This window comes from Theropithecus gelada, chromosome 17 (assembly GCF_003255815.1).
Source record: "Theropithecus gelada isolate Dixy chromosome 17, Tgel_1.0, whole genome shotgun sequence".
Taxonomy (NCBI): Eukaryota; Metazoa; Chordata; class Mammalia; order Primates; family Cercopithecidae; genus Theropithecus; species Theropithecus gelada.
Window position 1 is genome coordinate 51578605 of NC_037685.1, and position 27963 is coordinate 51606567.

The following is a 27963-nucleotide window of genomic DNA, read 5'->3' on the forward strand; positions in this document are numbered from 1 at the left end:
GTCCATGGGCCGCTCAGTTCCTGGAGAGGGCAGACCAGGGATGACCCCTTGGGCATCTTGGTTCAGATTTTTGGAGATGGTGCAGTTGACCTGACGTGGGTGCACCAAGTAGTGCCTGCAGGGGGCACTTGGACACCACCCCCTGGGCTCCAGGCCTCAACAGCGAGCTTTGACTGGCCTAGGCTTCCGCCTAAAGTGGCTTTGGGAAAACCAGCACTTAGCAACAGCCTAGGCCAGCCGAGCCCTCAAGCAGGTTTCCAAACAGACACAGGCTCCAGCTGCCTGACCCCACCAGGGTGCCCAGCTCACGGTGCCGCGGGCGCCACAAAGCAAGCCTGTGGCAGAGACTTTACCTCCAAGCGCTTGGCCACCGAGGGAGACGCAGCACTTACATAATGTGCCTGTGATCCGGGCTATTTTTAGCCACCATATGTGCTGTCTTAAGAGCTGAGCTTTCCCTAATTTGGGGTGTTCTTTTTTTCTTTGTTGGATGCCTTCAGCATGGCTTGGAATAGAAAAATAAGACATTGGAAGAGCCAAAATCCAGTGTTCCTAAAACCAGGCTCCCCGTGCCTCCATCCAGAGCAAGGCCTGTTTGATGCTGAGGGCGTGTGGGAGCAGGATATGTTCACCGCTACCCACTCAGGGGCTCAAGCACCCAACAACAGCAGAAGGACGAGACCCTCCTCTGAGAACTCACACGTCTCTTCTCCCTTAGTTGTTCGGTCCTCAGATAGAAGCATCTTTTGTAAAATGCTGTTGCAAAATCTAACCCTCTTCCACTGTACCATGTGTGTGCGTGTGTGTGAGTGTGATGTGTGTGAGTGTGCATGTGTGTGCGTGTGTGAGAGTGTGCGTGTATGTGTGTGCTGGTGTGTGTGTGTGTGTGTGCTGGTTGTGTGTGTGCCAGTGTGTGAGTGTGTGTGTGTGTGTGCGCGTGCTGGTGTGAGTGTGTGTGTGAGTGTGTGTGTGTGCTCACATTTTGGGATTTTGTAATAGAGTGTATACATGTTTAGAGCTATAGCCTAAATCAAACTAAATCTAGATCCTCAAGTGGTGGCTGGAGAAAGTGAATCTGATTTTTAGACTACGTGGGGCCAGAACTGTTTTTCCTGTAACGCCGGTGCAGTCTGTGTGTGCAGGAAGGTAGAAAACGAGGTGTCTGAGGGACCTTGGACTTGCAGGTTGTCCAGCACATTTTTCACGTTGGCAAAGTACGATTGTATGCAGCTCTGCGACCGGATTCCTCTCCTCTGCCAGCTTGTGGGGCTCTGCGGAGGAGCTGACCGTGGGGGCGGTGGCGGTGGGGGCAGTGGAGGCGGGGACGGGGTGGGGGGCGGTGGGAGCGGTGCTAAGTCCAGGAGGACTTCCCGGCGGAGGTGATGCTTGATGAGAGCCTGACGGGAGGAGGAGTTGTCCAGATGGAGCAGGCAAGGAGCTTCCCCCGGGAACACAAAGCAGCCCTGGGGTCAGGGGCTAGAGCGCTGGCTGTCGAGGGAGAGAGGACCAGGTCTGTGTGCCCCTCTCTGAAGAGGCGAGACCGTCCCCCAGGGCAGGGAACTGAAATGCACGCTACATAACCGTGGCTACTCGGGGGTGTGGGGGACCCAGCTCTTCCCAGCGTGGCTTTCTCCGAACACGGCTGCTGAGTGCAGCAAGCACCTGCCCCGGTGAGCACAGTCCCGCCGTGGTGGATGGAAGGAGACCAGGACCTGCAGGGTGTCTCCTACGCACCAGCTGCTGTGGCGAATGCATTCGGTGCACGCTGCGCGTTCATCAACCCCCGATTATAGGTGGAGGAGCTGGGCTTTGGGGCAGTAGGGAACCGGCCGATGGGGTGGGGCGGCCTGGGCCTTTCTGTCTCTGAAACCCGAGCTCTCTCCCTGCTCCGGGGGTCCCAGGGCCGTGGTGGTGGGTGGTGCAGGTTCATGCAGAGTATTGCAGGGGTAGGCAGCCCGTGAGGCTTCCATGATGCTGAAAGCGACTGTCCTTCATCCGAAGGTTCGCTCCTCTCACCTACACAAGGATTTAACAGGCTTGAGATATCTAGCAAGGGTGGGAGATCCAGAGGCCCCCAACCTTTCTTCACTGTGTATTTCCGGAATGTGGAATCCAAGGGTCCAGTAACGGCAGCACGAGCCACCCTGCTTCTCTCTCTAAAGACCTCAGAGGCGATGCAGTTAATAATGAGGTTGTCTTAGTCCAGTTCTGCTGCTTACATGTCAGGGCATCTGGAACTGGGCACTTCACAACGAAAAAGAATTCACGCCTTACAGTTGAGGGCCACATCTGGTGAGATCCCTCTTGCTGGTGGGTCCCGAGGCAGTGCAGGGCCTCACCTGGCGAGGGGAGAGGGAGCCAGTGTGGGGCTGCCTCCCCTGCTTATACAGCCACCGGGCCCCCACCCACCCCCACGACAGCCCGTTAATCCGTTAATCCATGAATGGATGAATCTATTCATGAGGGTGGGGTCATCCTGACCCAGTCGCCTCTGAAAGGTGCTGCCTCTCAAAGCTGCCATGAGTCTCGAAGTTTCGTAGGGACGAACATTCCAACCACACCAAATGTTTACTTCAGAATTGCTGAAAGAATCTATTTTAAATGCTCTCAGCACAGAAAAATGGTGAGTGGGTGAGGTGACGGATTGGTTAATTGGCTTGATTTAATCACTCCACTGAGGATACCTGTAGCAAAACATCACTGGGTGCCCCATAAGTAGATACCATCATGATTTGTCAGTTAAACGTAGAAACATTTTTTTAAAAAAGATAAACAGAGAAAAAGAGCTCTGAGACCCAGGCTCACTCAGCGGCTTTTTCTCCCAGAGAAGAGGAAGGATCCTGCCTGGGCTCCCTGGGACCACGTGCCTCGTGAGGCTCCGTGTGGGGCCGTGGACCCTGCAGGTCACGCCGGCTTCCCTGACTGATGACCCAGAGCCAGGCCTTGCCGGTGAGGGGCCAGGGACTGGTTGCTGAGGCTTCTCCAGTCCTGTTCTTCGCTACCCTTGATGCCTGGAGCGACAGTATTTGCCTGGTTTATTTTTTCAGCTTAGAGCTCATGGCACGGAGTCAGAGCCCTGCATTCTGGTGGCTCAGGCGTTTGAGTGAAGGTTGGATCAGGAGGGAGGGGAGATGCCGCTGCCCCATGCATGGAGGGGAAGAGCCGTGAGCTGCAGCAGCCACGTGTCTTCTTCCTCTCAACTCTCAGTTCAGAAAAGTTTCAGACCTACAGAAAACTCTGGAGTCTCACAGTGAACAATCCTCAGCGGTGGTCATTAACAAAGTGCCCGTTCGTGTGTGTGTGTGTGTACAGAAACACACAGACACATCACACACAGACATAGACACAGACGTACACACATCACACAGACATCACAGACACAAAACACATCACATAGAACACACACAGACACACACATATATGTACACATATATGCACACATACATCACATAAACACACACACATCACACACACACACACCCAGAAACATACACCACACAGACAGAGACACACATCACACACACACACACACACATACACATATACACACATCACGTAAACACAGACACACACACGTTTTGCTGGTGAGAGCTGGCTCTGCCATCGCGTCTATTCCTCCCGGATTGCTGACATGGTGTCTCCTGAGAGGAGCCACCCCCCACATAACCACAGGCCACGTAACCATGGGCCACGTAACCACGGGCCACGTAACCACAGGTGGGTCAGCATTGCGGCAACACTACGCTCTGGTCACCCACACGTGGGGCTTTTTCCACATGCCCTGTCATGTCCTTCCTATATTTTGTTAAAATCCAGGTCCACGTTGGCTATCCACCCTTCTCGGTCGTCTCTAATAAATCCAGGTCCAGGGAAGGACGTCCACGTCAGCTGTCCACCCTTCTCGGTCGTCTCTAATAAATCCAGGTCCAGTGAAGGACGGCGTCCACGTCAGCTGTCCACCCTTCTCGGTCGTCTCTAATCCACCCAGTTGTTGGTTTTCGTTTTGCTTTCTGTCTTTTATGAGATTGAGATTTGCAAAGGGTTGAAGCCAGTTGCTTTGTGGAATATCCTTTCATCTGGTTTCCTTGTAATTAGGTTCCACATGGTCCTTTGGGGTGGGAATCCTGGTGGGTGAGCTTCTGGGGCAGCCCGTGGAGGCCCAGGATGTCCATGTGTCCTGCAATTGGGGCGGTCTCGTGTGCTCAGACGGCCAAGGAGGTGTCCGAATTTCCCCAGGAGAAGGTGCCTCTCCTCTTGGTCATCAGTGGGTGATGTGTGGTGATGCTCAGGACAGGGCGAAGGTCCCGTGGCTGAGGTGTCCACTGACTGTTTCTGCCTGAATGGGTGGTTCCGTGGTGGTTGCCACAGGGCTGTGTTTTCGAGGGGAGTGGCAGGTGCCTGGCGTCTGCATCCACACCTGCCTGGGAGCCTCCCTCCATTTCTTACTCCATCACCTCCTGTGTCCCTGCAGCTGTGTCTCCAGTGATCTTTCCTCTACTCTCCACCTCTGCAGGGTGAGGTTTTGCACTGATTGCAAAGTAAACATGCACGCCCCTTCAGGGTCCTGGTCCTCAGGGAGCCGGTTAACAAGTTGACCAGAGAAACAACTGAATACTGCTCAGCTCTTCATGTGAGCTCGGTTCACATGGCTCCGAATCCGTGAGATGCAACCAACGCTGGGCAGAACCTTGGCAGAATTTTGCTAGCGTCTGCTGAGAAGCCGGGGGGAGGTTCTGGGGGTTGGCTTGAGCTGTGGGGTGAGTGTGGGAGAGACGGCGAGCTCCCTCCCATCAATCAATCAACAGACTATCCTGTTTTCATAGTAGTCCCCGCCCAAATGTCATTGAGTCCAATCTCAGGATCCGGAATGTGCGCCTGTTCTCCAGATCTGCTTCCTGTGAAATTCATGGAGACTATTGTACATTCTGGAGTGGGAGTGCGGTTGGAAGTGTGTGTGCAGATTCTCCCTGTGTTTTCTCCCAGGCTTTCTAGAGGAACATTTGCTAGGGGACCAGTCTCCAAACGGCCGCGCTGTGGTTTAGAATTGGTCTTAGGAGCGATGGCCTCACGCACACAGCAGCAGCCATCCCGAGCACTCATATCTGAACATCCACGGGAACGGGGTCCACACCCATTGCTTTCCTCACCCGGTCCAGCGTCTCTGATTCCGGCTCCAAAGTTTTCTTCATCTGTTAATGCTGAGACACAAACAGACTTTCAAATGCACATTTTCATGTAAACTTGTGTTTGCTTTTTGGCTGCGGTCAGACGTGTAATTGGCGAGGTTTCAGCTGCTCTGAAATTAAATATATAATGTCAAGCTGGATAAGTGTGGCTTGGAGCAGACCTTAAGGAAGGTGATTTGAACTTGGGGAGGGTTTTTCAAACAGAGTTCCCCAAAGTACCCAGTTCTACAGAGTTCCCAGTGTGTCCTGTGGGCCTTAGCTGCTTTGGTAAATATATGCATTGATTATTTTGTGAGTCTCTAAGAATATTAACTCAGAAACCAGCGAACTCTTTTTCTATCTCCAGACTACAATGCTGTGGTCATCACACATATCTGTTCCTAAGTTCATCCAGGTCAGCCCAGAAAAAGCCATATTGTTTTCATATTACATAGAAACTTATTACACTCTTAGGATTACTCTATTGTTGAGTAATTTACAAAAAGACTTGACCTGACAGCCTCCATCCCAAATTCTTCATCCAGTTACCATTTATACTTACCCCCATCTTTTAAAATAAAGTTTTTATTTTAGACCTTTCTCCAGCTTTTAATACAAATGGTCAGCTCCAATTTAGAGAAAATTTAATTTGCTATTATATTTATTCAGAGTATGTGTTTGTGTACGTCATTAGCACCTTCTCACTCAGCTAGGATCTTCCAATTTATTCTATTTAATATAATGATCCAATTACTTAAAATACGAAACACTAAAACTGAGCCAAGGAAGAGGGGGTCGTGTTTAATGTTGGCAGAGCCTCCAGGAGCCAGCCTTGCTGCTGGGGTGCGCTTCGCTCCCAGAGGCTTTAGGGGCAAATGAGCTGCACCTGCTGGAGACGTGGCCCCTCCCCCACACACCCAGCTTCATCTCCGAGCTTCAGGCTCTCAGCCTGTCCTTAAAGATCCAGGTGATAAAAGTGACAGTGAAATGTGGAAGAGCATGATTCATTGCACCTCCAGAAAAACAGTGGTTTTCCGTAAGTAGTCATGGCCAATTTCACAGTAGTGTGAAGGATTTCCAGTCTGCTCGTTGCGGAGACACAGAACCTGCCCTGGGGCATCCCACTCTTTGGGGCTTGCTTCTCGAAGGAGAGCTGCCCAGGCGTCCCGTCCACCAGGATCACGCTCCCCACAGATGCTCAGCTCACGATTCCCTGCTTGTAATCCAGCCTGTCCGTCACGGCATCTCACCCACGCGTGCCCCCTGCAGAAGGTGAACGGCTGTGGCCTTAGTCTACATCCAGGCGTCGTGTGAAACAGTGGGGCAGAGAGGGCTCAGATGCAGGGCCCGTCCAGAGCACTTCCCTGAGGGCCNCACCTGAAGGGCTGGCTTCTCAGTCAGGCAACACCCGTCCATGGCCAGCCACACTGAGCCTGTCACGTCTGTCACAGGCCCTGCTCATCAACGAGGAAAACGAGGGGTTCTGTGGTGGCACCATTCTGAGCGAGTTCTACATCCTCACTGCAGCCCACTGTCTCTACCAAGCCAAGAGATTCAAGGTGAGGGTAGGTAAGTGACCAACAGCCCCCAGGGCCGTGGTGGGAGGCACAGTCACTGTCTGCTTTTCAGAGACCACTAGAGCTGATGGAATTTGTTGGGAACACTGCTTAAAATCCTGAAATCCTATTTGTGGGGGTTAGGGGCATTTCACAGAGGAAGAAGATGAGGAAGCAGAGGAAGGGGAAGAGTTGGGAGGAGGGGGAGGGGGATGGGGAGGGGGAGGGGAAGCAGCCCAGCCCTTCTCCCACTGGGTCTCTGAGTCTCTGGGTCCCGGGTCTCTGGGTCTCTGTGTCCAGCTAATGTTTTATGTCTCAGTGTCTTTTATTGGGAGCCTTCCAGACCTCCCTCACTCTTTAACATACTCTGAGCACCAAGCACCTCTGTCTCTTCTATTTTTATTTGTGAGATTGTTTCATTAGCATCTGTCTTTGTCCACTAGACCCTAGAGCTGCTCAGTGCAAACCCAACACAAGCTACAAATGCAAAGCAATATATGTAAACTGGTATTTTTCTAACACTAAATGTTCTATTATACATTTTTAAATATAAAAAACAGGCTGGGCGCAGTGGCTCACGCCTGTAATCCCAGCACTTTGGGAGGCTGAGGCGGGTGGATCACCTGAAGTCAGGAGTTCGAGATCAGCCTGGCCGGCATGGCGAAACCCCATCTCTACTAAAAAATACAAAAATTAGCCGGGCGTGGTGGCACGGGCCTGTAATCCCAGCTACTCAGGAGGCTGAGGCAGAAGAACCATGAACCCGGGAGGCGGAGGTTCCACTGAGCTGAGATTGTGCTACTGCACTCCAGCCTGGGTAACAGAGCAAAACTGTCTCAAAAAAAAATACATACATATATGTTTATATATGTATATTATGTATATATGTACATATACACACATACATACAGATTTTCACAATCTATCTTAACACGTTGAAAATATTTTTTCCACGTGTAATCACGTTAAAGGTGTAATAACACATTCTGCACATTTTCTTTCATGCTAAGTCTCTATTTTACGCTCATGGCACAACTATTTTACATTCTTGGCCGGCAGCCACACTGCACAGCCTGAGTCTGGGATGCCAAGCCTTTGGCCCTGGTACACCTCATTGGTGCCCACGACTGGCACGGAGGATGCACCCGCCCAAGGACACAGGAGTGGCGGCCGTCCAAAGAACCAAACGTGTGAGACATGACCAGTGGTTCCCTGGGTAGCAAGGCTGACGGTCATTTTTATTTGCTGCTTTGCATTTCCCTTTATTTTCCAAATTTTCAAAAGTGACCACGTGCCATTTTTAATTAAAAAAAAAAAATCCTTAAAAAGCAACGGATGTGCGAAAGCACGTCCCCGGCTGAGCTGAGCACAGTCCCCCCCGTCTGTCCCAGGGGACCGGAACATGGAGCAGGAGGAGGGCGGCGAGGCGGTGCACGAGGTGGAGGTGATCATCAAGCACAACCGGTTCACAAAGGAGACCTATGACTTCGACATCGCCGTGCTCCGGCTCAAGAGCCCCATCACCTTCCGCATGAACGTGGCGCCCGCCTGCCTCCCCGAGCGCGACTGGGCCGAGTCCACGCTGATGACACAGAAGACGGGGATTGTGAGTGGCTTCGGGCGCACCCACGAGAAGGGCCGGCAGTCCACCAGGCTCAAGATGCTGGAGGTGCCCTACGTGGACCGCAACAGCTGCAAGCTCTCCAGCAGCTTCATCATCACCCAGAACATGTTCTGTGCCGGCTACCACGCCAAGCAGGAGGACGCCTGCCAGGGGGACAGCGGGGGCCCCCACGTTACCCGCTTCAAGGACACCTACTTCGTGACAGGCATCGTCAGCTGGGGAGAGGGCTGCGCCCGGAAGGGGAAGTACGGGATCTACACCAAGGTCACCGCCTTCCTCAAGTGGATCGACAGGTCCATGAAAACCAGGGGCTTGCCCAAGGCTGAGAGCCGTGCCCCAGAGGTCAGCACGTCCTCTCCATTAAAGTGAGATCCCACGCAAGGCCTGGTATGTCTCTCGATTGCCGCCTTGCCCTGGCTTCTCCCACCCTGTCGGGGTGGGAAGGTGAAGTACGTCTGGAACCCCAGCTCCCGCCCTTCCCAGCTAGGCTGGGGATTCCTCCAGGGAATGTTCTAGTCTGTTCTAGATGGGCAGGATGGAGGCTCCAAGGATGATACTGTGCCGTGACTGCCATGGGTATTCCCTTCCCTGGACAGCTTCCCATGTCTGGGTCACGCCCAGAGGCAGGTGGGAGCCTGTGCAGGCCCCGTGGGGTCGGGAGGGGCCCACACGCTGGCATGTCCTCCCCAAGACCTCCCACCTGGCCTGGTCTCTCTTGTTCCCCTTGGGAACTGGACACCTCCCCGGTGACTGCCTAGGACTCACAGACGCCCCGGTAGGGAAACGTCCAGAAAGCCTCTTGTTGGGGCGGACGTCTTGCATTGACCTAAACCACCGGGTGCTCTTCAGCCGCACGGTGCCAGGCCCCACCCCAGCTTGGGCTTGCATGGTGGGGGCGCACGGACATCCCCCGGGTGGGTGACCTGCTCACCAGGCGGTGACCTGACCTCGCACCGTGGGCCCCACCCCCTGGGGGCTTTAGCATGCCTGCATCCAGGCCACAGCCTGGCCCCTGAAATCAGTCTCTGGAGTGAAGCTGGCCAGGGGCTTCTGGAAGCTTCTGGAGCTCCTCAGGGGCTGAGTGGTGGTGGTGTGGCAGGAGGGGCTTCAGGGGGCTCCTCCTTCTCTCCTCAGGTCCAGATGTTGAGTCCTTACCCCGCTGCATCCGGCACTGTCCCTAGGCCTCAAGTTAAATGGCCACGAAAACCAAGTGAACCTTCAGTAAACAGAAAAGATTGCAGACAAGGCCTGCCGTGTGTCTCGCAAACATCCCCTGCAGTTTGCGTCTTGTGTAATGTCCCTAAGCAAAGTTCAACAGTTCTAGTACAAAAACTCCCCCAAAAAGTCATGAGCTGGGCAAAACCGTTCGTAAACAGATGTTGCGAAGTTAGGGAAAATCAAAGTGGACAGGTGTTCGACCTCCCAGAAACGGTCTGCGGAGGGGCCTGTCTCCCAGGGTGGGCGGGAGGGCGTTCCTGGCCTGCCCGCTCTGAGGCCTCCTCCGTGGAGCCAGCCGTCGGGCTCCTCGCCAGCCCTTGCTGGAGGAGAGGCTTCTGCCTCAGAACTAGCACGTGTTGGGCTGCATTTCCTAGGCAGCAACGTGGTCCCCAGGGCCCCAGAGGTAAACCCTGGACTTGGAGTCCCGTTTCTGGAAATCAAAGGTTGAGTGGGGTCCAGAGAGAACTCTGGGGAAAAATTTACAAGTGAAGCCCGCCATCACCATCCCTGTCTGCACCCCTGGTTCCTGCCACACTGGGTGCCCGGTGCCCGTGCCCGCCTCGGGATAGAAAGGAAACCGGAGGCTGCAGAGAGAAGGGCCTGGGGGGGTCGCAGCTCAGCATCTGCCGAAGCCCCATCCAGAAATAGGGTCTCGTCCAGGGAGGTGCCTTGGGAGGGAGGCAGCGGGAGGAGAGGCCCCAGTCCTGGACGCGTGCTCGGTGTTAACGTCTCAGCTCTGTGGGCTCCTGTGCTGCTGTGGTGGGGATTTTCTCTCTGCCTGAACATCTCCTTCTTCATAAGTAAAGACAAGTGGGTTAAACCCATGTCATCTCCATGTTCACTCAGAATGGGCTAGGCCTGCGCCAGGGGACACTCTGTGACCTGAGACCCCCAGAATCCCCTGAGGGAAGCCCAGCTCTGTTTCGGGAAATAACTGAAGCGGCTGCTCGTGTGAGGTGAGACCCTGAGGACCGCACGCAGCAGGCGGTCACGGCGGGGAGCAAAACGGGGGGGAAGTGATTCCCCCCGAGAGTGAGGGAGAGACAACCTGCAGCAAAGCCTCATCGCCTCCCGCAGTGACTCCTCCGCTCCCCCGGGAGACACCTCAAATTCTCCAAACCTTGCTTCCCTCTGCCCTCCTGGAGCTTGGCCATTTCAGCACATGCACTGCCATCCTCCCAGTCGTTCAGCCCAAACCTTGAAGCCATGCTGCCCGACCCCATTCATCACGAATCCCATCAGCTTCCCCTTCGTGAAGCATCCAGACTGCAAACGTGCTTCCCGCTGCATGGCTGCACCCCCGCCCCGTCCGGGACTAGCCAGCAGCCTCCCTTTTGACTTCTCTGGAATGTTATGTTCTCCACACAGCAGCCACAGTGATCCCTTCAGAGCACAAATCTTTCCATGTCGGCCGGGCGCGGTGGCTCAAGCCTGTAATCCCAGCACTTTGGGAGGCCAAGACGGGTGGATCATGAGGTCAGGAGATCGAGACCATCCTGGCTAACACGGTGAAACCCCGTCTCTACTAAAAAATACAAAAAAAACTAGCCGGGCAAGGTGGCGGGCGCCTGTAGTCCCAGCTACTCAGGAGGCTGAGGCAGGAGAATGGTGTAAACCCAGGAGGCGGAGCTTGCAGTGAGCTGAGATCCGGCCACTGCACTCCAGCCTGGGCAACAGAGCGAGACTCCGTCTCAAAAACAAAACAAAACAAAACAAAAAAAACAAAAAACAAATCTTTCCATGTCAATTCCTGTTCCCTCCAATATCTTCCCAACACAGTGGAAAGGAAACACCAGGTTCTTACCTCAGGCTTCAAGTGCTGATACGGTTTGGCTGTGTCCCCACCCAAATCTTGTCTTGAACTGTAATTGCCATAGTCCCCACGTGCCGAGGGAGGGACCCGGTGGGAGGTGATTGGATCATGGGGGAGGTTTCTGCCATGCTGTTCTTGGGACAGTGAGTCTCATGAGATTTGATGGTTTTAAAAGCATCTGGCATTTCCGCTGCTTGCACTCGTTCTCTCTGCTGCCACCCTGTGAAGAGGTGCCTTCTGCCATAATTGTAAGTTTCCTGAGGCCTCCCCAGCCATGTGGAACTGGGAATCAACTAAACCTCTTTTCTTAAATTACCCGGTCTTGGGTATTTCTTCATAACAGTGTGAGAAGGGACTAATACAAAGGGCCTACATCTGAAAGCAGCAAACTACAACCCTAGGGCCAAATCTGGCCCCTCAATAGCTCTTATAAATAAAGCTTTATTGGCACAAAACCAAGTGTTCATTCATGATTGCCTGTGCTGTCTCTGATACAATGGTGCTGAGCTGTAGTGACAGACACCATTTGGCCCTTCCCCCCTTTCTCCCTCCTCCCTCCCTCCCTTCCTTTTCTCCCCTTCCTTCCTTCCATCTTCCATCCTTCTCTCCCTCACTCACTCCTTTTTCTTTCCCTCGTTCCTTCCTGTGTATTCCACACACACTTAGAACATAAGCTGCATTGTGACTTTGTCCCACCCACTGCTGTGTCCCCAGGCTGGGGCTGTGCCTGTCTCACCTCCAACTCACTACACACGGCATGGGTGTCACCTTCCACCATGCACCTGCTGCCTTTACCCTCCATTCTCTGTCTCCCTAAATATCTCCCAGGGCCCTCTGAGCCTTCACTGTTCATTTCTCTGCCTGGCCTCAAACAGAAAACGTCAGGAGGGAAGCACACAGCTGTGCAGGTCATGCCCCGAGGCTCCTGCTGTCAGCACCTCCCCCAGCCTGGACTTTGGCTGTGTTTGCAGCCCTGTCCCAGTGCTGCGGGTAGGAATGGCGGGCTGCATGCCGCTGCTCCAGAGCCTGGTCCTGGTCCTCGCCCTCCAGCGTGCGGAGCCCTCAGGTAGGCGTCTGGCTTACCTGTCTGTTGTGCCTGTGCTGTGTCCTTGATTCAGTCCACGGTGGATTTGTAGGTGACACTTTTCCCAGGAGCCGGAGGAGCCCTGAGGGCCCAGACTTGTCTTAATTCCCCTGAAAAAGCTGTTTAGGTCTTTATCATTTGGTGACAAGTATTTGGGACATGATGGTGTCACTTGGGGTCCTCCCAAGAGATGCCCAAATGGAAAGAAGCGTGTGTGCAGGAGATTCGGTGGGAAAAGGCCAGGGAGGGGGGAGGGGGGAGGGCAGGCCGAGCCCAGACTGCAATGTGGGCAGAGAGCGCCTTGGCCAGGCCGGCCAGGAGTGCTCAGTCTTGAGTCAGGAGACACAGCCAGGGAGCAGCCACCCTGCCCGCCTGCCACCCTTCTACCACCAGCCACTTCGCTGGAGGAACAGCCACGGACTCCATCCTGACTCTGCCTGCACAGGCGTCCAGGAAAGCTGCAAGTCAAACACCCAGCGTCGTTGCTGGCCCCATGGTCTCCCTCCGGAGAGGCTGACCCCCCGCCCCCACCGCCCTGCCCAGCACTTACCGTGGCCGGACTTAGCTGAGCCGTCCCTGCTGTAACCCTCAGCACCGAGAGAAAGGGAGGCAGGATGTGAAGGGCCTGGGCTTTGACCCTCCGGGAGAGGGAGAGAACGTGCTTTGGGGCCCTTGGGCAGGAAGAGCCTCTAGAGACCACAGCCGCGGGCCGACTGGTTTGCCTTCTCCTCCTGGAAATCGCAGAGCCTGCTGCAATGTATAAGTTTCTTCTCTTTGTGTTTTATCAAGATATTAAATCCTGTGCACAGAGGCAGCACAGGAGCTGATGGCTCTTGGTCCCCAGTTCTCAGCACAATGACCTTTGACCCCAGCTCGGCCTTCCTTCGCACGCAGACCCCAAACCCAGTTGGAGCCCTCCCTCCTCCACTTTCCCGACTGAGGCCCGTGGCCTCTCTGCAGAACCTTAATGTATCTGCACTGATCCCGGGGCTGGTCCATTCGCCCAGAGGATGAAGTGCTTGCCTACCTCGGGGGAGGTAGTGGCGGGGTGGTCCTGAGGCCCTCGAAGGCTGAGAGCCTGTGGAGATGGAGGGGCAGGGGCTGGCGACTGGCTGGGGTGGAAGCCAGGCAGTTCTGGAAAGCAGGGCCCTCGGTGCTCCCAGTCACCGTCTTCTTGTCTTGTCTGTAGTATTTCTCCCGGCCTCCAAAGCAAACGACGTTCTGGCGAGGTGGAAGCGCGCGGGCTCCTATCTCCTGGAAGAACTCTTCGAGGGAAACTTGGAAAAAGAATGTTACGAAGAAATCTGTACCTATGAAGAAGCAAGAGAAGTGTTTGAAAATGAAGTAGTCACTGTATGTACCCCCCACCACGAACCACAGGCTTCCTCGTTATTTAGACTTCTGCTGACCCAGGGAGCATCATTTCTCAGAGATTCAGCTTAATTAATTAGCCTATTTACTTACCGATGAGGTTGACACAATCCCAGTTTTACAGATGAGGAAACAATTTAGAGAAGTGACTTAATCCACCCACTGATCCACCCTTACCTACAGCAGGTGAGTGGGGCCGGAAGTCAGCTCAGACCCCACTGGACTTTCTTCAGGTCAGGCAAGGCCCACACACTGATCAGACAGTCCAACACACACGCCGCCCAGCTTGTGGTGACTTTCAGAGAACTTCATGCTTTTAATGGAGAGCTTAAAAAAAAACTTGAAAACAGAAATGTCCTCTCTGGGATGCCACATAGTAAGAAAATCGTAATCCGTGCTTGGGATTACATAAATGATTTGCTTCACATGTGACTGTGTGTATACTCTAAATAACACAAGTAAGAATTTGCTATTTTATTTTTTTTTTTTTGTATTTTTTTGAGACAGAGTCTCGCTCTGTGGCCCAGGCTGGAGTGCAGTGGTGCGATCTTGGTTCACTGCAAGCTCCGCCTCCCGGGTTCAAGTGATTCTCCTGCCTCAGCCTCCCAAGTAGCTGGGACTACAGGCACCCGCCACCATGCCCGGCTAATTTTTTTTGTATTTTTAGTAGAGACGGGGTTTCACCATGTTGCCCAGGATGGTCTCAATCTCCTGACCTCACGATCCACCCACCTTGGCCTCCCAAAGTGCTGGGATTACAGGCGCGAGCCACCGCGCCCAGTCTAAAATTGATTCTAAATTAAATGTTGACCTGTTTCTCTAGTATAATTTTTCATGTTTTTAAAAGTCTAGTTTCTTAAATACCTATCTATAAGATAACTCTTATGAAATAGACCATTTTTAACACAACTCAGAGAAATCCTACAGGCATGTGAAAAGTGTAAAAATTTTTCAAAGTATTTTGCCCTAAATTTCATTTTTCAAACTTCCTGGTACAGAAAATTGTTTTTCATTTACTACTTATGACATTGTTCAAGTTGTTAGAAGTCCAAATATGATCTTGGGATATGCCATTTTTTATACATTTTCTTTCTAGGCTTCAAGTCTGAATAATTCTCCTAATTTTAGATACTCCTACTCCAAACTAAGCGTCCCCACTCCCTACACAGGTACATATCTTTAAAATTCAACTCGGTTTATGAAAAGTGAAAAGGTGATGTGACTTCTCTATCACATGCTTTTGTGGAGGGTGGCGTGGAGATTGGCCCTAGGAGGGAAGGGCCACATTAGGGGCTGTGTGTGGCGGGTTTGTGCCACGTCACAGACTCCGGCTTTCCTCAAATAGGTGGTGGTAAGCACATGTTGAGTAATTTATCTTACAGATACATCTAGTTACTACACTTTTTTTTTTTTTTTTTTATTTTTTGAGACGGAGTCTCACTCTGCCACCCAGGCTGGAGTGCAGTGGCCGGATCTCAGCTCACTGCAAGCTCTGCCTCCCGGGTTCACGCCATTCTCCTGCCTCAGCCTCCCGAGTAGCTGGGACTACAGGCGCCCGCCACCGCGCCCAGCTAGTTTTTTTTTTTTTTTTTTTTTTTTTGTATTTTTTACTAGAGACGGGGTTTCACCGTGTTAGCCAGGATGGTCTCGATCTCCTGACCTCGTGATCCGCCCGTCTCCGCCTCCCAAAGTGCTGGGATTACAGGCTTGAGCCACCACGCCCGGCCGTTACTACACATTTAACATAAACAATTAGGCTGTAAAACAGGCAAACTGTGCATTGTTTCAAACACTATTGTCCCATTAGGTGAATAAAATCAACATTTTCTTACCTTCAAGTTCATCTACAGGAAAGAATATAGAAAAACAAATGTCCCATTTGTAACACTTTTATGTTTTAATTCTAAAGGATGAATTCTGGAGACGATATAAGGGTAAGCGGTTTCCTTCATCTCCTCAGAAGTATTAATTCCTCGGGATGAGGTGAGGGGGTGGGCTTAGGATGCTTCATGACCCCAGGTCAGCGGATGCCAAGCCTTTGGCTCCAGAACCCATGATGTCTCTCCAGGGAAGGGCGCAGCTCGGACTCTGCCCGAGGACCAGGTCAGGAAGCCCCCGGGCTCTGCCCCCAGGGCCACAGGCAGTGGCCGGTTTATCTTGCCCAGCATCTGGGTAGTTTCTGGGCACTCTGGGACACAGGCCACAGGCCAGGAGGCCCCCCCAGAGCAGCTTCTCCATCCGCCTGGCTCCTGGGCTCCTGGCTCCTGGGCTCCGGGCTCCTGGGCTCCTGGGGCTCCTGGGGCTCCTGGGGCTCCTGGGCTCCTGGTTCCTAGGCTCTTGGGGCTCCTGGGGCTCCTGGGCTCCGGGCTCCGGGCTCCTGGGCTCCTGGGCTCCTGGGCTCCTGGGGCTCCTGGGGCTCCTGGGCTCCTGGGGTTCCTGGGCTCCTGGGCTCCTGGGCTCCTGGGCTCCTGGGCACCTGGGCTCCTGGCTCCTGGGCTCCTGGCTCCTGGCTCCTGGGCTCCTGGCTCCTGGGCTCCTGGCTCCTGGCACCTGGCTCCTAGCTCCTGGCTCCTGGGCTCCAGGGCTACTGGCTCCCGGCTCCTGGGCTCCTGGCTCCTGGCTCCTGGCACCTGGGTTCCTGGCTCCTGGGATCCTGGGATCCTGGGATCCTGGTTCCTGGCTCCTGGCTCCTGGGCTCCTGGCTCCTGGCTCCTGGGCTCCTGGCACCTGGCTCCTGGCTCCTGGCTCCGGGCTCCTGGGCTCCAGGGCTACTGGCTCCTGGCTCCTGGCTCCTGGCTCTGGGCTCCTGGGCTCCAGGGCTACTGGCTCCGGGCTCCTGGGCTCCTGGACTCCTGGCTCCTGGCTCCTGGGCTCCTGGGCTCCTGGCTCCTGGGCTCCTGGCTCCTGGCTCCTGGCTCCTGGGCTCCTGGGCTCCTGGGCACCTGGGCTCCTGGCTCCTGGGCTCCTGGCTCCTGGCTCCTGGGCTCCTGGCTCCTGGGCTCCTGGCTCCTGGCTCCTGGCTCCTGGCTCCTGGGGGGCCTCATGCTGCAGCAGGGTCAGAACCTGTCTCAAATTTTGGAAAGTGATGGCCCCCATGGAGACTTTGGTTGCGGGACTCCTCCCGAGGGAGGAGTTCTAGGTGGGCAACTGGAGAAGAGCATGGGACAGAAGTGACGTAGATGGAGACCCACAGGGCTGGGGGAGGCCTGGGAATGAGTAAGCAAAGAGCTGCAGCCACCACCAGACAAGCATGGAGACAACTGGGCACAGAAGGAAGTGGGAGAGGCCTGGGAGGCCGGAGAAGGGCTGATGGGGCGGGACAGAGGGGGCCACATGCGGACGAAGAAAGGGTGCCCAGCAGAGCGGGAGGCACCGGCAGCCGGACCTACGTTCTGAGCGGGAGTGTCCTGGGGGCCAGACGACAGCATGGGGAGCAGCACGAGTGGGCTCAGTCCCCGTCCCTGCCATCCCCTGCCCCCCAGCCTCCTCCTGCTCAGGTCCCCGTCTCTGCCACCTCCCCCCATCCTCCTCCTGCTCAGGTCCCCATCCCTACCGCCTCCCCCACCCTCCTCCTGCTCAGGTCCCCATCCCTACCGCCTTCCCCACCCTCCTCCTGCTCAGGTCCTCGTTCCTGTCACCACCCCCGCCCTCCTCCTGCTCAGGTCCCCGTTCCTGTCACCACCACCCTGACCCCCACCCTCCTCCTGCAGGTAGCTCCCCGTGCATCTCCCAGCCCTGCCTCCACAATGGATCTTGCCAGGACAGCATCTGGGGCTACACCTGCACCTGCTCCCCTGGCTATGAGGGCAGCAACTGCGAGCTGGGTGAGGCCCCGGTCGTCCCCTTCCCCCAGGGCCTCCCTGGGCAGGCAGGCCTCACATCCTCTGCCAGGGTCCCAATGGGCCCCTCTTGGGGTGTAGACACGAAGGTGCCTGTGTGAACCACAATTTGGCTCACCCCAGTGGATTCCTCTCATCCCAATCAGATTCTCCTCTGGAAACCACACCCGGTGGGGTTGGCAGAATTCTGAGTTGCCCCTTCCAGACAGGTCCCCCATACTTTTCATGGCATGGGCCCCCTCTCCTCCCCACCCCCGCCTCAACCATTCACAATCTGCTCACAGGCTGGGGGTCACACACAGGCGTCCTCAGGGCTGGACCTACCCCAGTGGGAGACTGCAGACCAGAAGACGAAAAGCACATAAACAAATATCCTTAAATATCCGCCAAATGTCAGTGTCCGTAATCGCCAACTACAGCAACAAGTGTGCTCCGTCCTCAGCACCGCTGGTCAACTCGGAGCCCGTTTCTCTGGGGAAAAACCTTCCTTCCAGCCCAGCCCTCTCCTCCGAAATCCGGATTTCTGCTCCATCTGCCTCCTTGATGCCTCAGCTAGTGCCTTCACAGACATCCCAAATTTACCACACACCAAACGGGGCTTTGACCTTCACCCACCTGCCCCTTTCTTAATCTCCGCCCTCTGGGTGGACAGCCCCCATCCCCGCTGCTCGGCCAGCACTGACGTCTCACTCACCCCTCCCATCCCACGACCCCGCCTCACAGCAGCACATTGAAGGGAACAGCCAGTGCAAGGCAGCAGAGAAAACAGGTGTGTGGATTACAGTCCACGTGGAAATACATCCAGGGCCACATTTTCTAAGGACAGATGGAAGTGCCGTCACTCATGGAGTCTTTTTTAAAATTTTTATTTATTTTTTTGAGACGGAGTCTTGCTCTGTCACCCAGGCTGGAGTGCAGCGGTGTGATCTCAGCTCACTGCAAGCTCTGCCTCCCGGGTTCACGCCATTCTCCTGCCTCAGCCCCCTGAGTAGCTGGGACGACAGAGGCCGGCACCACGACCGGCTCCTTTTTGTATTTTTAGTAAAGACAGGATTTCACCGTGTTAGCCAGGATGGTCTCCATCTTCTGACCCCGCGATCCACCCACCTCGGCCTCCCAAAGTGCTGGGATTACAGATGTGAGCCACCGCGCCTAGCCTCACTCATGGAGTCTTTGTTTTACATGCACATCCCTGAAAGACGGAAGTCTGGCAAACACTGACACAAAGGGCAACGGTCTGAAGAGAATGAGGACACATGGACCAAAACACCAGAACTCTGTGTGCAAGGCTGTGATCAAATGCCAAGCCAGCATTTCTGGTCTTTTTTTTTTTTTTTTTTTCCTTTTCAGCTAAAAATGAATGTCACCCGGAGCGGACTGATGGGTGTCAACACTTCTGCCTTCCAGGACAGGAATCCTACACGTGCAGCTGTGCTCAAGGCTACAGGCTTGGTGAGGACCGCAAACAGTGCGTTCCCCACGGTGAGTGCTCAGACCACAGCAGCCTCCAGCTTCCAGTGCCAGTGACCCTGTCCACATCCTCCTTCCTTCTTCTGTAGTATTGGGTGAAGCCCACAGATTTGTGATAAGGAGTTGCCACGACTCAGAAGGTGGTCCGCGTCTCCATGTTGGAGCAATGGCAATGCTAGAAAGTGCAGTTTCTGTCACTCGTGCTTGCTCGGACCACGCTGAGCTAAACCATGAGCGCCGTGAGGGGGTGGCTTAACTCCAGTCTGCGTGTCTATGTGAATTATTGCACATTCATCAGCATTAAGGATACAATTATAATGGTTAGTACCATAGCCGGAATTATGCAATGGTTAACACCACAGACAGAGTCCGATATTCACTGGGAAGGCGCTGATTTTTATTCTCATGTCGCTGCCGCAAATGCAGACCAGTGTGCCTGTGGGGTGCTGACCTCCGAGAAGCATGCACTGGATCTACAGGACCTCCCGTGGCAGGTAACAGAGCGCTCTCCGCGTGCCTCAATTTATTGTTACGACTTTCACCTTACTTGTCATTTCCTAAATAGAAATGTAACGACTAAGTGAATCAGTCATCCTGACTTCAATGGGCTACTGACTGCATTGACTAACCTCTATTCCCACTTCAAAGTGTTTTCTAATGCCAAGTTCATAACTTCAGCTGTCTTCATTGCTTGCCTCAAATACAAAAGGATAGCATTATTTACAGCCCCCAAGACCTTTCCTCTGCAGTTCCAAACTGTTACCAATGTCATTTCCTCAGAACATAAGCATCTCGAAGTCACAGCACGCCTGGAAAGCGCTTCAGCGATGGGCTGCCCCAACCTGGGGACCTGGGTGTCATCACAGAGCGGCTGAGTGGCAGCTTGGGCACCAGCTCAGGGACTGACTCTGCTCTCGGCTGCTGGCCTGGCTAGCATTCTAGCTTTGTTATTTTGTTCACTAAATTTCTCTAGTTTGGCATTCACTTTTGTTCTTCTCCTTTTCCCTTCCTTGGCTGATTTAGAACTGAACCATTCACTTGTTTTTGGGGGGTTTTTTTGTTTGTTCTGTTTTGTTTTGAGATGGAGTCTCGATCTGTCACCCAGCCTGAAGTGCAGTGGTCCAGTCCCGGCTCACTGCAACCTCCGCCTCCTGGGCTCAAGCGCTTCTCCTGCCTCAGCCTCCTGAGTAGCTCGGATTACAGGCATGCGCCACCACGTTCGGCTGATTTTTATTTTTAGTAGAGACGGGGTTTTGCCATATTGGACAGGATGGTCTCGAATGCCTGACCTCAAGTGACCCACCCGCCTCAGTCTCCCAAAGTGCTGGGATTACAGGCATGAGCCTCCATGCCTGGCCTCATCTTCACTTTGTTTATTTAATGGTCACTCTTGACACATAAACATCCATATTCAGCACATGTAAAGTCAGCTATTTCTCCCTCCTCAGGCTAAGTCCCAGCACCTCATTCTGGGTCCATTTGCTGTCTGGCCAGTATTTTATTCTTTTCTTGCTTTCTGTATAGCTTCACAAAATGGATATTACGATTTTTTTTATTATGGTTTTATGCCACCAACACTGGCTTTGATTTACTTACCTCATTTTCCACTTTCCTTGCCTTTCACACCTCTAACACTATTATCTCCTTCTGCCTGAGTATATCCTTCAAAACAGCCTTGTCCAACAGAAACGCAATGTAAACCACATAATTTAAAATTTTCTAATAGCCACAATAAGTAAAAGCATGTGAAATCAATTTTGATAATATATTTTATTTAACCCAATATGTGTCACTAGTTCCCCATGTAATGAATATAAACATTATTGAGGTATCTGCCTTTCTCCTTTACACTGAATCTTTGGAATCCGGTGTGAATTTACACTGAGGTGCAGCCCTCATATCCACATCTGCACCTGGGTGTGGCGCCGTGTGGATGGCACAGCCTCAGGGGCCCCCTTCATGAGGGCCTGTGAGTAACAAGCCCCTGAAGTTTCTGTGTGTGACATGCTTCAGTTTCCTCTGATTCTTACAAGATAGCTCTGCCCAGCCCACTCTGGCAGCTGTGTGGACTGGGAGAGAACAGGATGGAGCTCAAGGACTTGAAGCCACCCAGCTCCAGGGTGGAAAGGAAGAGACTGAAGGGAGGCAAAGCAGACAGAGTGATGGAAGGCGGGGATGGAAGCGGGAATGGTCTATCACCAGCTTCGTAAACTTCCTCTCAATCTTTTATCACCTTTCCTCCCCAAGCTTTCTAAAACAGTTCTTCCTATCGCTGTCTGCCCCATAAGTGCACTGAGGGTGGGTACCTGGGAGGCCCAGAGTGCAGTGGTCCTCCATAGGTGGTGACAGGGTCTGGCTCTACCACCTGCAGGCTGTCTCCAGCTTCCCAGCTTACCCAACTGAAGACAGGGTGCGGTTCTAGTCTGTAACCGTAGCACTCATACCAGCAAGGCTAAGAGCCATATAACCGAGGAGGTGGCATTCTCTAAACACAGCTGGTGTGTTTAAGATACAGGACATTATTGGCTTAGGCAGGCTACATACTATTAGATTTTTACTCCAGTATTATACATTGTTCTGAAGTTATTTAACTGAATATATGGAATTCCCTAAAACAAACTTTGAAAAGGAGAATAATTAAGTGACCTAGCAGGATATAGGGTTGAAGATTATTTTTAGAACTTCCTTGTTTCTTACATCCTAGGGAAGAAATTTTACTAAAAGTCTGGCAGACTGATGGCATAAGTGCCCCCTTCTCTCGAACTTGGTTTTATCCCCTTTAAAGTGAGGATCTCACCCCCAGAGTTGCAGTGAGGATTATAGAGAATGTTCTTGACTTATGGTAGGTATTCGACAAGTGGCAGCTATTACTCATAAACACATAAAGAGTTCCAGGAACGATGCCACGGTAAAGTTGAAAACTCTTTTTCACTTTGCTCAGCATTTTGTATTTTATCAGACTACTGAAAATCGTAACACTTAACACTTCCAGAGCCAGCACCCGTACTATGTGGGTACATGCTTTATTTCATTTAATCCTTCAAATAACTTGTTTTCTCCTTTTGCATCCCTGATAATATTATTTGCTCTAAAATCCCCTTTGTCTGATATTGATATAGCCACTTTAGCTTTCTAATTATTAGTGTTAGCATTATCTTTTTCCAATCTTCTACTTTTAACCTATTTGTATTTTTATAAAGTACATGTTTAAAAAATAAATAAGGTACATGTTTTATATGTAGTATATAATTGGCTTTCATTTATATCTCTCTGTCTTTTAATTGGGGTATTTAGGCCATTTTGCATTTATTATAATTGCTGATATGTTTAGGGTTAAAGCTATCATCTTGCTATTTTTTTTTCTCATCTGTTCTTTCCCCCTTTTTCTGCCTTCTGTTAGATTAACTATATCTTGTTAGGATTCTGTTTTCGCTCCTTTGTTGACCATCTCCGGTTCTTTGTTGGTGGTTGCTTCCCAGTTTGGAGAATACATCTTTTTTTTTTTTTTTTTTGAGACGGAGTCTTGCTCTGTCGCCCAGGCTGGAGTGCAGTGGCCGGATCTGGCTCACTGCAAGCTCCGCCTCCCGGGTTCACGCCATTCTCCTGCCTCAGCCTCCCGAGTAGCTCACAGTCCACTCCACCTTCGCCGACGCCACATCCGCTCGCCGTAGCGTGAGTCCTTAGCTGGGACCGCAGGTGTGCACCACCACCACGCACAGCTAGTTTTTAAATTTCATGTAAAGACGGGGTCTTGCTATGTTGCTCAGGCTGGTCTCAAACCCCTGGGCTCAAGCAATCCTTCCACCTCTGCCTCCTAAAGTGCTGGGATTACAGGCACAAGCCACCGTGCCCGACCGGCCCATTATTTTCAGATTTTTTTTTCTCTCCTCCTTCTCCCTGCTCTTTTTTGGGAATCTAACTACATGTATCTTAAGTTGTTTGAAGTTCCATAGCTCAGAGACGGTCTGTTCGTTTTTCAAAGATCTCCTTTCTTTCCGTGTTTTACTTCTGATAGCTTCTGTTGTGACGCCGTCAAGGTCATCCATCTGTTCTTTTGCAATGTCTAATCTGCCATTCATCCTAGGCAGGGGATGTTTAACCTCATATACTGTAGCTGTCATCCAAAAATTTAATTTAGGCTTTTAAAACTACATATTTTTGTCTCTACTTAAGTTTTTGAATATTTGGACTATAGTTACAATCACTGTTTAATTGTCCTTGTCTACTAATATCTGTCCGTGCTGACTCAGTTTTGGGAGATTTTTCTTCTCATTATGGTCACATTTTCCTGTGTGTTTGTATGCCTGGTGATCCGTAACGGGTTTCCAGACATTGTGAATTTTATCTTGTTAGGTGCTGAATATTTTGTGCTCTATACATACACTTGGATATTGTCCTGGGACTCAGTTAAGTTGGAAATACTTTCATCCTTTGGCATACTGCTCTTAAGATTTGTCAGTAGGACCAGGGCAGTGCTCAGTCTAGAGTTATTCTGAGTACTGAAGTGAAACCCTCTGTGCATCCTGCCCCGTGCCCCCGAGTCAGGGATGTTTTAACTCAGGTGGTGGCATCACTATTCCCAGCCTGTGTGAGTGTCTAGCACGGGTCCTGCTCACCCTCCTGAGTGGTTCTTTCCTGGCCATTATTAGTCTCCATGTGCACATGTGATCACCACTGCTCTGCTGAAAACTGCTAGGCATGCGGCCATCCTCCAGCATTCTCTACCAAGCTCTCTCCTCTGAAGGACTCTGTTCTGCAAACTCCAGGCACTGTGGCCTCACTGGGCTCTCAGCTTTCTCTCTTCAATTTAGGGAGTTGGCAGGGCTCCAACTGAGATGCCCCGTCCTGCCCTGTGCCAGGGAAATTCTGGACAGTAGCTGAGACAGGTTGTTTCTTGGGGATTACAGTCCCTGAAAACCATCATTCCACAGATTTTGTCCAGGTTTTGCTTCAGGTGGGAGGGTCAGTCTGATCACTGTTACCTCACCTGGGCCGAAAGGGGAAGTGCCGGCCCCATTTAATCCCTGAGCAAATAAAAGCTTAGATTGTCAGCAATTCGATAACAATCTTGTAGCCATTTGAGTGCTGGGGCAAGATTCAAATACGGCTGTCTGCCTTTGGAGTCCATATCCCTAACCAGTAGACTTTACTGCCCCTAATCCCGCAAATTGTCAGCAGCTATTTATTGCCTGTTTTGATTTTTAAAGGTAAAGTTAACAAATGCCGAAGGAAAAGACTTCTGTGGTGGTGTTATAATACAGGAAAACTTTGTACTGACAACAGCAAGATGCTCACTGTTACACAGGAATATCAGTGTAAAAACATGTAAGTATTTTATCATGAGTTTTTATAAAACCACATTGGAAATACACTATTCTATGTAAGAATGAAATGAAAAATTTAAAATTGGACTGTTTCTAATGCAACATAGAACTGAATTTACTGTCAATAAAACTGAGATACTTATAAATTCAGAAAGCACATGCAAAATACCTAGCACACACCGAGGTCCAGCGACGGGCAAGTGCTAACTCACACACGGCAAGGGAGGCAATCGCGATGGGCAAGTGCTAACTCACACTCGGCAAGGGAGGGAATCGCGACGGGCAAGTGCTAACTCACACTCAGCAAGGGAGGCAATCGCGACGGGCAAGTGCTAACTCACACTCGGCAAGGGAGGCAATCGCGACGGGCAAGTGCTAACTCACACTCGGCAAGCGAGGCAATCGCGACGGGCAAGTGCTAACTCACACTCGGCAAGGGAGGGAATCGCGACGGGCAAGTGCTAACTCACACTCGGCAACGGAGGAAATCACAGCCTACTAAGGATGACTTCTTTTCCCACTGAAATCGAGCAGCTGTGGCATAAGAGATGGGTAATTGACTAAAAATCAGAAGAATGGGGCTCGAATCCCTCAGCAGTTGAGACCTTGGGCTGAGACAGTGGCCTTTTCATTGGCTTATCTGTGCCTATTTCTTTTTTTTTTTTTTTTTTTTTTTTGAGACAGAGTCTTACTCTATCCCTCAGGCTGGAGTGTAGTGGCATGATCTGGGCTCACTGCAACCTCTACCTCCCAAGTTCAAGCGATTCTCATGCCTCAGCCTCCCAAGTAGCTGGGATTACAGGCGCCCACCACCGTGGCCAGCTAATTTCTTTGTAATTTTGTAAAGATGGGGTTTCACCATGTTGGCCAGGCTGGTCTCGAACTCCTGACCACAGGTGATCCACCGGCCTCGGCCTCCCAAAGTGCTGGCATTACAGGTGTGAGTCACTGCCCCCGGCCATGTGCCTCTTTCCTTATCTATCCAAACACACAATAGCTTCTACCCCATCGGGAGGCTGCAAAGTTCCGTATTAACCTGTCAACATGCTCTGTAATGACTCTGAAGAACCTCAACATAAATATGTTTTTACTCTTCATCCTTAATTTTTTTTTTTTTTTTTTTTTTTGAGACAGAGTCTCACTCTGTTGCCAAGGCTGGAGTGCTGTGGCACGATCTCGGCTTACTGCAATCTCCACCTCCTGGTTTCAAGCGATTCTCCTGCCTCAGCCTTCTGAGTAGCTGGGACTACAGGCGTGCACCACCACGTCCCGCTAATTTTTTGTATTTTTAGTAGAAACAGGGTTTTGCTATGTTGGAAAAGCTGGTCTTTACTTCTGGCCTTAAGTAATCCACCTGCCTCGGCCTCCCAAAGCGCTGGAATTACAGGTGTGAGCCACGGCGCCTGGCCCTTACATATTTTTCAATCAACAAAATAACCTGAAAAACACTTATCAACAGCCAATGTTTGATTGGCTGGAGAAGTTCCACATCACTGCTCCCTACTTTTTAATCATTTCACCACACCTCACCGTACTCCAAAATAGAAGAACTGACCTTGACTGTTTTTAAACGCCGTGGCACTTGGTTGCAATGGTGCAATCTGTGAGTGGCCTTTCTGTCCACAGAAAGGGACAGTGTCCACACCACGGGGCAGTGGGCCTGCGGGTCCTCCAGGGTCGGTCTCTCCCTCCTCACGTGGCTCACTGAGAAGCTCGTTTCTGAGCATTATGTCACCCTTGAAAATCAGACTGTAAAGAACTGGTGATTGTTCATGATTTCAGATTTTAACAGAACGAGCCAAGACCCACTGATGATCAAGATAATGCGTGCCCATGTGCACATGTGGTATGACGCGGACACGGGGGAGAATGACCTGTCACTGCTGGAGCTGGAGTGGCCCATCCAGTGCCCAGATGCGGGGCTCCCTGTGTGCACCCCTGAGAACGACTTTGCTGAGCACCACCTCATCCCACGCACTGGGGGCCTCCTCAGCGGCTGGGCACGCAATGGCACTGACCTGGGCAACTCGCTGACCACGCTGCCTGTCACACTTGTGGAGTGGGAGGAGTGCGGGCAGATCCTGAATGTGACCGTCACCACCAGGACCTATTGTGAGAGAAGCAGTGTGGCGGCCGTGCACTGGATGGAGGGAAGTGTGGTCACCAGAGAGCACAGAGGCTCCTGGTTCCTCACAGGGGTCCTGGGCTCACAGCCAGCAGGAGGGCAGGCTCGCATGGTCCTTGTCACCAAGGTCTCCAGGTACTCACTCTGGTTTAAACGGATCATGAACTAAGTGAAACCCAGCCAGAAAGAACACAGCCTGAAGTGGGATTCCAAGCTTGCATTGCCACCATGGAGAGCACTCAAACTTCACCACATGCTTAGAGGCCGTCACAGTCCCGGGCCACCGCTCAGCCCCAGGCCACCCGCCCAGCCCACGGAGCAGCAGAGCCGCCCTTGCTGGGCCATTTACTGAGCACTGTGACCTTTCTTTCCCTGGATCTCTTTCTCTCAATAGAGACCTTCAGAAAAAACATGAGATGCATTAAATAATAAAATAAGATAATCTGTCAGTCATAAAACAGTCTGGTTTCCAGAACATCTTTCCTTCTCCAAGTCCAGTGTTCTCTGTGCTCAGGGAACAGCCACCCCGGCCCGCACACAGGCGAGTGTGTTCTGGTGCAGAAGCCGCAGCAATCGCCGGTTACAGCAGAAAGTGACCTCCTCTGTTGGTTCCCCAGTTGCCATGGGGACTGAGGACCACGGCTCAGTGCAGCAGCAGCCACTTGAAGCAGGTTGGCAATGGAGGAGAACGACCCTGGGGGTACCTCAGAGAGGCAGCATTAGAGGAAAGGGCCAGGGAGCACGAGAGAGGCTGAGGAGGCATGTCAGCGTCTCACGGGGTTGTGCACCAGCCCTTCTCTGGGAGGGTTCCCACAGAAGGTTCCGGGGCCCCGGGTCAGGGCTGAGCACTGAGTCCCAGCTCTCTGCTCATCCCACCAGGTGGCTCTTAGACAAGTGCTCCACCTCTTCATGCCTCAGGGTCGTCCAGGGTGGAGTCACAGCGCCTCACCAATGGGCTGATGGGCAGCTAGGGCGACGCTCAGCACTGTTGTGGCTTGAGTGTGTGTCCCTTCAAAACTCGAAATTGGAACTTACCCCAAGATGACGGCACGGGGAGGTGGGGCCCTCGGGAGGTGATCAGGCCATGAGGGCTCTGCCAGCCCCTTCCATCTCTTCTCCCACGCGAGGATGCTGCAGCGAGGTGCTATCCTGGAGACAGAGAGCCCTCAGCAGACACCAAATCTGCCGGCACCCAGATCTTGGACTTCCCAGCCCCCAGATCTGTGAGAAATGAGTTCCTGTTGTCACCATGAGACTCCATGGTATTTTGTAGAACAGACCAGGACAGCACGTACTGAATCACAGTGACCACCTGCTGTCATGAAGGCTGCAGCTGCAACCGAAGTACCAAAGACAGGGCTGCAGTCCAGCCCC

General features: G+C 52.3%; 3 protein-coding genes across 4 annotated transcripts in view; all 3 read left to right on the forward strand.

The window, feature by feature from the left end:
- The window catches only part of MCF2L (MCF.2 cell line derived transforming sequence like), an 82383-nt gene extending 79092 nt beyond the window's left edge, over positions 1 to 3291 (forward strand). The window contains exon 5 of the mRNA XM_025364398.1: positions 3048 to 3291. Coding sequence (XP_025220183.1) covers positions 3048 to 3107 — 60 coding nt within the window. The 3' untranslated portion in view covers positions 3108 to 3291. The remainder of the gene's footprint in view (positions 1 to 3047) is intronic.
- A 392-nt stretch (positions 3292 to 3683) lies between these two features.
- Positions 3684 to 8726, forward strand: F10 (coagulation factor X). Its single transcript, XM_025364088.1, has 3 exons — positions 3684 to 3707; positions 6617 to 6734; positions 8113 to 8726. Exons 1-3 carry the CDS (start codon positions 3684 to 3686, stop codon positions 8712 to 8714), a joined length of 744 nt encoding a protein of 247 aa, XP_025219873.1. The 3' UTR covers positions 8715 to 8726.
- Positions 8727 to 12369: 3643 nt separating this feature from the next.
- On the forward strand, positions 12370 to 27041 carry PROZ (protein Z, vitamin K dependent plasma glycoprotein). Of its 2 annotated transcripts, XM_025364651.1 has the most exons (9): positions 12373 to 12461; positions 12874 to 12920; positions 13650 to 13813; positions 15741 to 15765; positions 17542 to 17655; positions 19021 to 19152; positions 19567 to 19634; positions 24348 to 24465; positions 26247 to 27041. In XM_025364651.1, the coding sequence occupies exons 1-9, from the start codon at positions 12373 to 12375 to the stop codon at positions 26756 to 26758; spliced, it is 1269 nt and encodes a 422-aa protein (XP_025220436.1). In that variant the 3' UTR covers positions 26759 to 27041. The 2 variants fall into 2 exon arrangements, with proteins under 2 accessions (XP_025220437.1, XP_025220436.1); XM_025364652.1 differs by lacking the exon at positions 12874 to 12920 and having other exon boundaries at positions 12370 to 12442.
- The last annotated feature ends 922 nt before the right edge of the window (positions 27042 to 27963 follow it).

What these genes read in the sequence shown, in the direction of transcription:
- F10 (XM_025364088.1), top strand. Translation starts at nt 3,684, where the DNA reads ATGGGCCACGTAACCACGGGCCAC. An exon ending in GCCACGTAACCACGGGCCAC is followed by an intron (nt 3,708 to 6,616) that starts GTAACCACAGGT and finishes CGTCTGTCACAG; the next exon opens with GCCCTGCTCATCAACGAGGA. An exon ending in GAGATTCAAGGTGAGGGTAG is followed by an intron (nt 6,735 to 8,112) that starts GTAAGTGACCAA and finishes CGTCTGTCCCAG; the next exon opens with GGGACCGGAACATGGAGCAG.
- PROZ (XM_025364651.1), top strand. Translation starts at nt 12,373, where the DNA reads ATGGCGGGCTGCATGCCGCTGCTCCAGAGCCTGGTCCTGGTCCTCGCC. An exon ending in ATTCTGGAGACGATATAAGG is followed by an intron (nt 15,766 to 17,541) that starts GTAAGCGGTTTC and finishes CTCCTCCTGCAG; the next exon opens with GTAGCTCCCCGTGCATCTCC. An exon ending in GAATATCAGTGTAAAAACAT is followed by an intron (nt 24,466 to 26,246) that starts GTAAGTATTTTA and finishes TCATGATTTCAG; the next exon opens with ATTTTAACAGAACGAGCCAA.